General features: G+C 32.4%; 1 protein-coding gene across 1 annotated transcript; it reads right to left on the bottom strand.

Moving 5' to 3' along the window:
• Window positions 1-11,337: 11,337 nt before the first annotated feature.
• On the bottom strand, window positions 11,338-12,480 carry LOC128225915 (homeobox protein CDX-1-like). The gene is made up of 3 exons (XM_052935811.1): window positions 12,475-12,480; window positions 11,942-12,109; window positions 11,338-11,775 (listed from the first exon to the last, which is right to left on the bottom strand). Exons 1-3 carry the CDS (start codon window positions 12,478-12,480, stop codon window positions 11,338-11,340), a joined length of 612 nt encoding a protein of 203 aa, XP_052791771.1.
• Window positions 12,481-13,632: the final 1,152 nt, after the last annotated feature.

The raw sequence follows: 13,632 nt of genomic DNA, 5'->3' as shown, positions 1-13,632 counted from the left end.
CCACTTTGTTCTTTATCGAGATGAACTTGTTCTGCTCATATGCGCACTCAAGAACCTTTCGCTGCTGCTCAGTGTACACCACGCGGTACTTGTCGCGTGTGCGTGTATGCCATTCCACAGGGGCCGTCCGCCGCCTCAAGTAGAACGGATAATCTTGTTCCAGTCGTCTTTGACCGGATATGGAAGCGGATGTTAATGCGGTTCTGTCGAACAAAGGAATGTTGCCGCCGATTCCTAAGCTACAAACGTTATGATGGCTATGTAACGCGTTTGGATGCGACAATGTATTTGTCTGCCATGACAACTCATTTGAAAGAAAATCTATTGAAGGTAATTCATTGAAACCAGGCCAATATGACGGCCCTTCAACAATTTCAGTATATGCCGATGGCGGATCCAAATTTAAACGAGCTCCATAAGGATGATAGCGACTTCGTATTTCTTTTCTGTCAGCTCTTTGAATGCCGAAAGGTATTTGTCTTCCAGCCGCGCCTGTTACCTCATTCTCTGAAATGAAGTGTGCTAATTCCTGAAATAAATAATCCATTTCCAACAACATGAATGAGTTATTTTTGTAAATAAAAGTAACGTTTTTGAGATCGTTGCACTAATAAGTCACGAATGATGCTTAATATGGTGATCGTGTCACTTTCATATTATTTTGTATGATGATACAATCGAAGAACACACATATTGTTTACACGTTTACCATCGCAAAATCTCACCATCCTTGATTGCAGACAGTTAATTTACTGTCAATTAAACATAACGATTATTAGTTTAAAACGTCATGAGTTGACTATTCCATCATCATTTAATTAAGGCATTTTAATATCTGAGAAAATATATTGTGTTTTAATGACTTTTGATGAATGAATTGTAATTGTCTCGTCTTTAAAAAGTAAATTGTAATTAGAATATTGCGATAATTACATGACGTGTGTGAAGTGAAATATTAGAAAATAAAGTTAATTTCGTGATTCTTTTTATATTTTAATGTCAATAATACCATTATTTTTTTTGTATTTTTTTGTAATGTTTAGAGAATAAAAATGAATAAACAATTTAACAAATTAGTATTATTCTTTGCAAATTATTGTAAAAAGATAAAACAGAGTTTAATCAAACAGGAACACTCTCATGTATTCTGTCTTGAAACTTATGTTCTTTCTTATCTTCTTTAATGAAAAATGGCAAACATATTGTTTTCTTGCCTGGCAGACATATGGGGAGCACTATGTCCAGCGTCTTGTTAGACGCAAAGGCGTTCGATTTTTAGATAACTTGGTATTTATTCCTGGTACCAAAATCAGGAGCATTCTTTAATCATTTATTAACCTCAGTCTCATCTCATTTTCCAATATTAAATTTGAAATCGCATTATATTTTGTATTGATAATATACTGATAATCACAATTGCGCAATTGTATAAAGAAAAAATATATTCTCAAAAGTGCACTTGAATAGTAAATCAAAAGTAATGTTTTGTAGTCAAGTGTTGCGCTTAACTTCTTTTTCCACATAACATCATTTTCCATTCGAAATGACATATATTTTACTCTTTTTAAAAGCGCATTTTATTATGTTTTAATATTGACTTACGCTAATAAATTGAAGTCATTTGTTTTATGCAAAAAAGAACCCTTTTTTTAATATCATACAATAATGACCGCTTTAATATTATTGATTCATACAAAAATAAATGAGAATTTAACTAAAATTGTCTGATTGTGTTGTAGTTTTAAAATCATGCTATGCTAACTAAGTTAAAATATTTATTTTGATACCATAATTGATATCATAATCTTTTCTCTTCCGAACTACAATGACAAATCCAAGTAGTTTTGTAAAAAAACAAGATCATACTTATATTTTTGTTATTACTAATATCATTATTATTATTATTATTATTATTATTATTATTATTATTATTATTATGATGATGATGATGATGATGATGATGATGATGATGATGATAATGATGATGATGATTATTATTATTATTATTATTATTATTATTATTATTATTATTATTATTATTATTATTATTATTATTATTATTTGTATTTTATAATAATAATAATAATAATAATAATAATAATAATAATAATAATAATAATAATAATGTCATACTTATTAGCATTATTAATTATAATTATTTCAAAATTGTTATTTATAATATTCATTTTATTGCTTTTTATAAGTTATATAATTATGTTGTTGCTGTTGTACTATTTTTTATAGATATTTTCAATTATATTTTTAGCAAAATAGGCATATAATATATTGCCTAAAACAAACAAACCAAGTCAAAAATAATATATATATAATTTTCGAAACATTATTAAGAAAATATCGTTTGAAGACTCCTAAACACATTATGGCTTAAAAGGTCCGTTCACATGAAATTATCCGATATATTCAAAAACGAGTGGTACTCTACTTTAAATACGTCAAGAAAATGTTGTAGCTATAGACTGTTAAGGAGAATTTTGAATTCGAAGAATATTTAGTTAAAACACCTGCTAAGTTTTTGAAATATTTAGTAAAATTCAGAACAAGAAATCTGTATAAAATATCTGTATTATTATGTCCAATATATTTTGTAATGTTTTCATCATGTTGTATTGTATATGTACCCATGCTATTTTTGTCATGTACTTATGACATGAGTGATGTTGAAATAAACTTGGAAACTTGGAAACTTGAAGACTTGCAAGTAATTAACACTTTTCATAGTCTCCTTAATTGCAATCAGGGAGAACGGTACTTAGATTAATCACGTGTCCGGTGAATGCCATATCTTCTTCGAAATCATCTATATCATTAATTTATTTAAGCGACCATAAATTATCACCCATAGTTATTGTGCATGAATCGTGAAAAATGATTCACCAATGAGCTTGCCCAATGATTTAATCACAAAACATATACTTATAAATATATCAAACCAAGACTGAAAAAAAAAAAACAAATTAATTTATTTCAAAATATAGGAATTAATTACCATACATTATCTTAACAATGTACCAGTTCAATACAACCAGTTTTTCGGGAGTATTTCGTGATTAGCAAAACACACCACGATTTGACAGTGACTACAGAGTTCCTTACCCAGCGTGGATGGCTGACAGTACAGGGAAACCATCATCTCGGTACCATCCGTACTTAAATACGAAAGCACCAATGAACTCGACATGTCATGGTGGGGCGTTTGTACAAAATTTGACTCACGAACTACCAAGCGGCAAGACACATGGCTTAAATGTTTGATGGCCCTATGAAAGCAACACATTGCCACCCAACGTTAGAACGTTATACGGACATGCCCTGAATACAGTCCCTGTGTGTTCTGAATCATTCGCTTACTCCACATTGCAAAATCTGCAGAGTGTATGTAACCTCGCATCCGGAAAATGTTTTTCGTTTTCCACTGGATCTGGGTATTTGCCTTACTCAACCGTATTTGAGTCGCTGAAGCGAGAGATGGAACACGAGCACCCTTCCACTGCAGACGACGGACAGCACCGGTAGAAGGCCTTACGCGTACGCGCGACAAGTACCGTGTAGTGTACACAGAGAAACAGCGGAAGAGCCTGGAACGTGCAATGAGGAGAAGAAGTTCATCTCACTGCAGACCAAATTGGAACTGGCCAAGGATCTAGACCTTTCTGAGAGACAGGTAAGGAATACAAGATACCACAGTTATATTATTTTTAATAAAACAAGGCAGCTTTTTTTCCTTAACTTTTTTAATCGTTTACTACATATACAGATAAAGATATTGTTTTAAGAAAACAACATGTCGTCAATATTTGAAAACGCGTTATTTCTGTGTCATTGATCACATCAAAATGAAAAGACTTCTAATTACATAATGTACACATTTTGTAAATCTCAAATAATCCTAGGTAATTAATAAACATCGTTGGAAATTATAACATGTAAGACTTTTTATCACCTTACCCGTTTACATTTTAATAAAATATTTATTGCATTTCTGCAGATCAAACTATGGTTTCAAAATCGACGCGCAAAGGAAAGACGAGATTTGAAAAAATCCAACGTGTCAAAAACACCCGAAGGCTCTTCATCATCAACGGCCAACATTTCTTCTACTACCTCACTTGACAATTTGTCGCTGAAATTTAACTACGCAGACTGCAAGTTACAAGCCGAAAAAGCGGATAATAATTTCCAGGCGGAACAACTTTGCCATCAAACAATTAACACAGATAACCTAAAAGGACAAATTATGGCCACCGACAGTTCACCGCTCTGTATGTATGAATCTACATTGCTTCAAATCCATGGAAGTTCGGAGAAAGCAGGTAATGGTCTCCATACCTAGATGTTTCCCCCATAGGTAGCAGCATCGGTCAGAGATGGTGATTCAGCCTTCTATGGTCTCACTCATTTTTTTGAAACACAACTAAGGTTGGCTATAAAAGAAAGAAATCAATTCAAAAAGCGTCAACATTGGTCGGAATATAGACTTTCAAGAAATAACGTTACTCGATTAGTACGGCAAACCAAGAAAGAGTATTACAATAAAGCTGTTAAAAACTGTAAAGATTCTAGGGTGTTATGGAAGAACCTCAGAGAGTTGAATGATAATAATAATGACACTAAAAACAATAACAGTATAATATTACCACAATACCTTCATTCAAACGGAATAAATGTTGTTGGCGATCCACAAATATTACACGTGTTCAATAACCATTTTACTGACATATCCGATTGTATCAGTTAATCAGTGTTCGATGAAACACATTTTTCAAAACATGGTACTAAATTAAATAGTTTGCTAAAGGGTCAGTACTTCGATATATCTTACATCACCCCATTAAAGGTAAACATGTATATTGATAAGCTTAATACGGCGAAATCTACAGGATTAGATGGAATAGGGCCTAATATCCTAAAACAATGTGGTGATTGTATTGTTATACCTCTAACGTCCATTATAAATAATAGCATACGGCTAGGAATATTCCCAGACTCATTTAAAGAGGCTAAAGTTTTGCCTATATATAAATCTTCTGGTCGCAATGATCCAAATAATTATAGACCAATTTCTGTCCTTCCAACACTGTCAAAAGTGTTTGAACGGCACATGGCAGATCAAATCAAAACATTTTTAAAAAATACGAATATCATACATGAATTTCAATCTGGGTTTCGAGAAAATCATTCTTGTCACACAGCGTTGATAAGAATAATTGATAATTGGATTGATGGAATTGACAATGTAAACTTTGTAGGTGCTCTCTTCCTTGAGTTACGAAAGGCTTTTGATTTAGTAGATCACCAAATACTTTTACATAAATTGAAATTATACAATTTCAGTGATAATACCGTTCAACTGATAACTTCGTATTTGAAAGATAGACACCAAATTGTAAAGTTTGTGGGTTACCAATCTTCACGATGATGTAAAAGGTCTGGAGTTCCTCAAGGATCCATTCTTAAACCTATTCTTTTTCTTATATATATTAATGATATTACCTTTGAAATAGAAAATTCCTTGATTGACTTATATGCTGATGATACTACACTATATTCAAAAGGTTCAAATACGCAGGAAATTGAACGTAAGTTGCAAATAAATTTAGATATAATATCGGAGTAGTGCAAAATAAACAACATGGCAATACATCCATTGAAAACGAATTGCATGTTGCTGGGTTCAAATGCAAAGTTAAGAAATGCATGTGCCCTCAAATTATTCGTAGACAAAGTACTTATTGAAAATGTAACTTCGAAGAAATTGCTTGGAATTGTTATTGATTCATCATTGTCATGGAACCTGTAAGTTGACTTTGTCTGCAAGAAAGTAACTGCAAAGATAGCTCTTTTAAAAAGACTTAATTATTTTTTAACGGATCAAATGAGACATTTGTTTTATAAATCGTATATACTTCCTATGTTTGACTATTGCTGTAGTGTTTGGAGGAAAAGCAAGCAAACGCATACGAAACGAATAACCATGCTTCAAAAAAGAGCTCCTAAAATTATTCTCTTTAAGCCTATTAGAACGCCATCGCATGAATTATTTGAACAATTAGAATGGCTTCAATTTGAATACCGTTGCAAATATCAAACGGCTGTTATGGTATATAAATCTATTAACAATCTTACACCGAGTTATATAAGAGACATTATAAAGTTATCAAACAATACAAGACATGGATGGCGATCTTCTACGCGACAAGACATTGCCCACATTCGACATAAAACTCAATACAAGAAACACTCGTTTGCATGCTACAGCGGGACAGTTTGGAACTCTTTACCAGAACGAATACGTAAATCGAACACGGAAAAGTCATTTAAAGCCTGCTGCAAGAAGTTCTTTTTACATAATCAATTGCAAAAACCGTTGTAAGAATTGTACGCATAATTCCATGACTATTGTTTTTACATTATATATATATATCTCGAGTAAGGTGTTAAATACATGTGTGACTGTCCTACTTACTCAATTAATAAATTTTAATGATACGATTTGTTAACCTTTAGGTACAAATTGATGTATTGTTCGGCATTGATATTATAATTAATGTATTATATTCATGTTTCTTTATGTTATATATATATATTGTTTTTTTACACAAGCGTTTCATCACCAAATTTAGTCGTATTATAATTTGTCTTGTAAATTTTCGTAAACTAATGTTTTATTCAGGTACATTGTCCTTATGTTATGTTTTTTACTATACATGTACAAATACAAGAAAAAAAATATTTGAAGAGTCACTAGATAAAGATGGAATATGTTGATGCAGGTCTGTAAACCTGGCTGTGCTTATTAATTAAATATTTGTTGTATTTTATGAAAAACATCAAGGCACATATTACATTCCAATACATATATTTGAGATCATGATTAAACGCGTAAGCAGATCAAGATCAACTTTAAGGTTTAATTTCGATTTGATTACAATCCTAGACAGAAACATCGACTTTTAAATGTTCGCAACATTTGCTTATAAAACAAAAACAACAACATTAGAATGACTAGCAATGCGGTTGTCAAGATAGCTATTGTCTTGATTTTGAAGACCAATGATGGAAATATAGACATTAATTTAAAGTCAATGATACACTGATTCCCCCTAAGTGCAAACAGGAGGGCACTGCCATATGTGTTCTGCCTTTCAACATTTTTTTTAACGACTGCCCACCCCCCTTCGAAATCGCAAGATTAGTCACAATCTGAACCAACCGGATATAACTCATTGCATGAACGCTGACCGGAAAATTGTTTTTAACAATGGTGCAACATAAAGGTTGATGCAAACATTTGTTTTAAAATTGAAACAAAAATCAGCCTTTTAAAGTGTTTTTTGAATTTATTGCTACTAGGCCAAAAACTCCCCCAAAAATGCATGACAATGAAAAAAAGGTTTTTTGAATCAAATTAAATGGTACCTTTAAGTTGGCAACTAACCTGAACATTAAAACCTCCTTTACAGTTCTACCAAATGAAACAAGCAGAGTTCATGTCCTCAAGTCAAATCTCAATCTCAGAGAGTCAACACATTTTACCACAAAGCATCATAGGTTATTCAAAATAATTGTTTTTACTCTTTTTAAAAGCGCATTCTTTCACAGAATATGTTGATTCCAAACTTTGGTCAAGATTCCAAAGGAATAAGATTATACAGCTAGAACATTAATTGAGTACAACTCATTGTTCTTGAGCAATTACATTATGTTCGGCTTTTGCTTTCGAATACATTTCTTTGGAATACTGACATTTTTTTTATCAAGACATTTTATGGGGTAAGGGACTTTTAAAAAGATTGAAAAATATATGATATTAAATAATTTAAATGTTTAATGCTAAAATGAATGGAGATGGAGATTAACATTTGACATGAGTATTTTGCGATATCTGGACTAGCCTCCTAACGATACAGACTTTGTTCAAGGTAATTTCTTGTTTCTGGTTTTCTGGGAATACTTATATCTTAGATTATAGAATGCCAAAATATAAGTGAGCAGAACTTTGTGATATGTTGCCATCTGTTTGATTGTGTATTTCGCTCCTAATAAAAACCTCCATTGTCTCTGGTAAATCTAGTTGCAAGTTTTTATAATGAATACGTAGGCACATATATTTAAAAAAAAACGAACTAGTAAGTTCACCATGACATTCTTTGGTAAACTAATGACCTCGTACTAGTAACAGTACATCAACGCCAGTTTTTTTTTTACCTTGACTTAATTTTCACATACTCGTACCAAATTGAATGTCTCGTTTTGGAAGAAAGTAACGCTAAACTTAGAAATAATTTCTGCATAATTTTACCCTAAATGACATAACAGCCATTGGGAAAAGCTTATTTCAACACAATGCTGTTAATTTTCTTTATTTAGACAATCATGAGAAAAAACTACGTTTGAGACGGTATAGAATGACTGGAGACTGTAAAGACAACGACAAAAAGGTGGCAATTGGTCGATTGATCATAACTGTGCTAAAGTTAACAACGTGTTTAACTTTCAATTCTTTGCTGCTCTGTAAGTATAGTTTGTACACTTGTGATCTGCAGTATTTCTCACAAGATTTGGGACAACTGTTTCAGCTGTACATGTTTCATTTACATATATTAGCACATCATCACACATTTTACGTTTAACAATTCACAGCGATCTCGTTAATCACGTTGTAAACTTTAAGAAAGTTCTTAACAATCGTGCTAAGTTTAAAACAAAACCAACCACTGACTAAACTGCCCACCATAATATATTAACTATGTTGCGGATTAATATCAGTATAACTGCAAATGGAAACGGCATTTGACGAGAGGATAACTAGCCATTTAACGTTTTGTATCACTTTCGAAATATCCTAAATTGCACTCTGTCAAAATGTCTCATCTTAACAGGAAAGTAATTATTGATATAAACTAATTATGGTACGCCCACAAACGTCTTTCTGGAAGGTCAACGTAGTAGAAGCTATTAGAAATTCTCGTGTCCTGCCAAAAATACTGTGGTGTCTCTTAAAAATTGTAGAATTTAATAAACACCTCGGCACAAGTGTACGTCTGAAGGTCAAGGTATCAGTACTACCAATACTTCTCGCACCGAAACAAATGTCATTTTGCTATTGTAGAGTTTTTTTGTTGTCGGCATAATTTCGAGCCTTTCCTTACCCTAAAGGATGGTCAAAAAGCTAGAGTAAATGTTCCACATATCACGACAATGTTACTGTGAAGTCTCATTGCTACCCATTTTCGCTAGTACGAGCAGTTGAACTAACTGACAGACAAACAGGCAGGTAGTAAGGCATTCGATTGGTTGGGATTGTTCATTATCATGCGATTCCAGAGAGGGGAGCAGTCAAAAACAAAATAATGACAGAAAATCAAAATTCAAGACTGTGAATGTCCGTTTAGGGTGAATCAGTCTGTCATGTGAAAACAAGAAAATAGGACATTTGCTATTGCGTTCTTGACTATCGTTTCGCTTATCATTCTACTGTATTTAATGTTAATCGCAAATGATTCAAAGATTTAAAAATATCTTTTGAAAAAATTTCATATCCCAGCGGTTCCGTGTTGAAAAAATAATTTAATATGAGCTTGTATGAATAACTTCATAAGTAATACCTGCATTCAATGCCAATTTTCATTTATCATAACAGGGAAAGTAACTCTATTAGTTTATTTCTACTATTCTAATCATGAATTTTGATTATGTATTGATATTCAAATGTCGTCTACGTTTGCTCAATAAAATACGAATAAACCAAAACTTTGAATCAACCCTTTTTGTTGTGTATAACTACAATATAAATTTTATTAAAGCTGCACTCTTACTCCCAAAAATAGGTTTACCACTATCGTAAAATGTTTTAATATACCAAAAACGATGAAAAATGTTGAAAACAATAGGTTATTATGAAGGATACCAAATTTAATTTGAAATAAAGGTGAAGAAAACACGGTATTTCTACCTTATGAGACGTTAGTTGATAACAGTAAATCTTTTAGCACTCACGAATCATTTTATATTTTTGCGTTTTTTAGCTATTAAATACACGGTTACAATTTCGTTATCAGTAATTAATATTTTCCATAAATGCATTATTAAGTAAGTAGTAGTAGGTTTATCACTCAAAATGTATGTTTGTTATACATGTTTATGTATTGATTTTGAATAAGAGTGTCACTTTAATGCTGACATGGTTACGTTTTTGTATGATTTGTAATCTATTTCAACGTGTACAAACAACGGCTTAAAATTATGTATGCTTTGTTGAACGTTTTGCCGATTCATGAGAGAAAAAACACAATTGTATTGTATTACTACAATATTGTAAGTATTACTAGATGAAGATAGAATATGTTAATACAGGCCTTTAATTTGTTCAAATATATCATATTTCATGAAAATGTTGAAAAGACAACGAATATTTCAAAACAAATATTTAAGAACTTTCTAGAAAGTTTAAAACTTATAAAGATCATTTTGTAGTACTCTTAAAATCAAAACAAAAACATTGACTTATAAGTCTTGAAGAAATCGCACCGATTTTTTAAAGTTAAAAGAACACACACTACACACTAGCAATTGGACCATCCAGAATGCTACACCCTAAAAGTATTGTCCTATATTGTCTTGTTTTAAAGACCAATGATTGAAATACAACCAAGAAGTCACGGTCTTTTACAGAATGATCTACAATTTATACAGTTAGGAAGTTCACTGTTTCATAAACGAATGTCGAGTGCACCGCCGTCTGTTTTTCTGGCGATCACAATTATTTTTATTATATGCTCCCTATTCTGGAATCACATTGTTAGGATCAGTCCTAACCAATGGAATCGAAAATATTTCGATTTATATGTGTAATATTAGATTTACTTTTTCTAAATTTATTCCCCTGATATATTTTTTCAAAGGCTTATATCTTGAAACAACAAATCTGCTGGAAATGACTCTTGAATATATCGCGCATGTATTCGTTATTATTAAAATGTCATTTTTAAAGAACTTTTTGCGAATTATCCAAAATGTCCTTTCCGCCGAAAACTGTGGCTGCTTTTGTTTATTTTCTGTTCTTTAAAATAAATATTGGTAGGAAAGTAAAAATTTGTGTTTCGCAATTTATTACACATCAAATGCAAAATCAGAACATCGAATGTCTACAACTAATTTTAAGACTTAAATTGCAAAACAATTAAAATGTTACTTATAACAGTATCTTAACATGGAACAGCAATGAAATTATGTAAACAGAAATATAACAATCATTATTTATTTTTCCTTTCGGACAGAATGCATTTAAACAGTTATTTTAACAATTGCGAACTTCGATCATAGTCGAGGATCATATCCCATGTCAAGATAAAAACTAAGTGGCGACATATTAGTATTAGGTAATAATATTCCACTTTCTGCTGACGGCCATTTACATGGCAATATTGTTTGCAAGGATGTATTGCTTTGATTATTTACTGAATGAGACGGAAACTGGCTGATATTTGAACTGTTCGTCTTGTCATTCAAGCCCCGTTGGTCTTTTCCTAAATAGTCCATGTCCATAGGCGGGATTTGAGTCGTTATGAACCTGCAGGAGGGAGGCTCTGTAACTCCAACATTGACAGTGGGCAACGAGTTCCCCACATCGTTCCCGCTGGAGGAGTCAAGAGTGCTGTCCTCACTTGGCGGAATGTGATTTTCTCTGTAATCTTCTGATTCCTTGTTTTTCTGTCGTCTTTCCTTTGCTCTTCTATTTTGAAACCAGATTTTAACCTATAAAGTAAAAAATAAAGCATTATAATATCAACATCTGCCTTTTGTTGCACTCATTCAACAATATAACCCTTGATCCCAATAACAGTAAAAACGCAATTTACTAGCGTAAAAATGAGAACATATCCGGGAAAATCAATATTTATTTTATCCTCTTATAACATACCTGTCTATCTGAAAGATTGAGTTCCTTGGCCATTTTCATTTTGGTCTTTATCGAGATGAACTTGTTCTGCTCATATGCGCGCTCAAGACCCTTTCGCTGCTGCTCACTGTACACCATGCGGTACTTGTCGCGCGTGCGAGTATGCCATTCCACAGGGCCGTCCGCCGCCTAGAGTAGAACGGATGATTTTGTTCATATCGTCTTTGACCGGATACGCAAGTTGACGTCAATGCGCTTCTGTTGAAAGAAGGAATGTTGCCGTCGATGCCAAAGCTACAAACGTTATCAAAACTTTGTAACGTGTGTGGGGGCGACAATGTATTTGTCTGCCATGACAACTCATTTGAAAGAAAATCTATGGAAAGTTTTCCATTGAAACCAGGCCAATTTGACGGCCCTTCAACAATATCTGTATATTCCGACGGCGGATCCCAGTTTAAACGAGCTCCATAAGGATGATATCGACTTCGCATTAGTTTTCTGTCAGCTCTCTGAATGCCGAAAGGTATTTGTCTTCCAGCCGCACTTGTTACCTCCATCTCTGAAATTAATTTGGCTAATTCCTGATATAAATAAGCCATCTTCAACAATATGAATACGTTATTCTTTGTAAATAAAAGTTATGTAAGTTAACTTTTGTAAGACAGTTGCACTTAAAAGTCACGAATGATGCTTGATATTGTGTTCGTATCACTATTATATTATTTTCTATGTTGATACAATCACAGGACACACATATTGTTAACAAGTTTACCATCACAATATTTCACCATTCTTGATTGCAGACAGTTAATTTACTGTCAATTAAACATACTGATGATCAGTTCAAAACGTAACGAGCTGACTATTCCATCATCATTCAATTAAAGCAATTTAATATCTGAGAAAATATATTGTGTTTTAACGACTCTTGTTATTACCTGAATTGCAATTGTCTCGTCTTTTAAAAGTAAATTGCAATTATGATATTGCGATAATTACTTGACGTGTGTGTAATGAAATAAAGAAAATAAAGTTATTTTTTGTATTTAAGTTTTGATGTAGATAATACCATTGTTTGGGCTTTTGCTTTTAAAAATGATTTATTTTTTCAAATGTGCATTTCTCAAAATTTCATCATTCTTTGCAAAAATGAATTGTGCCCAAAAGATATAAAAGATATTTATCAGAAAGGAACAATCTCATGTATTCTGTCTCGTAACTTATATATGTTCTCATTTTCATTTTTGAATGGAGCAAACAGGTTGTTTTTGCATGGCAGGCAGATGGGGAGCAGTATGTCCGGCGTTGTTATAGGACGCTACAGCGTTCGATTTTTTAATAACTTGCTGTTAATTCCCGGTTCCCAAATCACAAACATACTTCGATTATTTATGAACCGCGATCTCAACTCATTTTCCATGTCACATTCGAAATTGCATTATATTATGTATCAATACACATATAATCACAAGTGCACGATGGTATAAAGAAAATAAATGGTATTCTTAATCGTGTACTTGAATTGTAAATAAAGAGTAATCATTTGTACTCAATTGGTGTCCTCAACTCTTTTTTCCACATCACATCATTCAATTGGCATGATTCGAAATGATATATATTTTAATCTTTTTGAAAGAATGGTCTGCCATTCAGTTTGTATTGTTTGATGAAGTTAATTCCACACCCGTGTAATGTTATAAATCACACTA

This window comes from Mya arenaria, chromosome 3 (assembly GCF_026914265.1).
Source record: "Mya arenaria isolate MELC-2E11 chromosome 3, ASM2691426v1".
NCBI classification, from domain to species: Eukaryota; Metazoa; Mollusca; class Bivalvia; order Myida; family Myidae; genus Mya; species Mya arenaria.
This window is presented reverse-complemented; position numbering and strand designations above follow the sequence as displayed.

Excerpts from the sequence above, each read along its gene's own strand:
- LOC128225915 (XM_052935811.1), bottom strand. Across the intron at positions 11,776-11,941 it reads TCAATCTTTCAGATAGACAG|GTTAAAATCTGGTTTCAAAA; the intron begins GTATGTTATAAG and ends TTTACTTTATAG.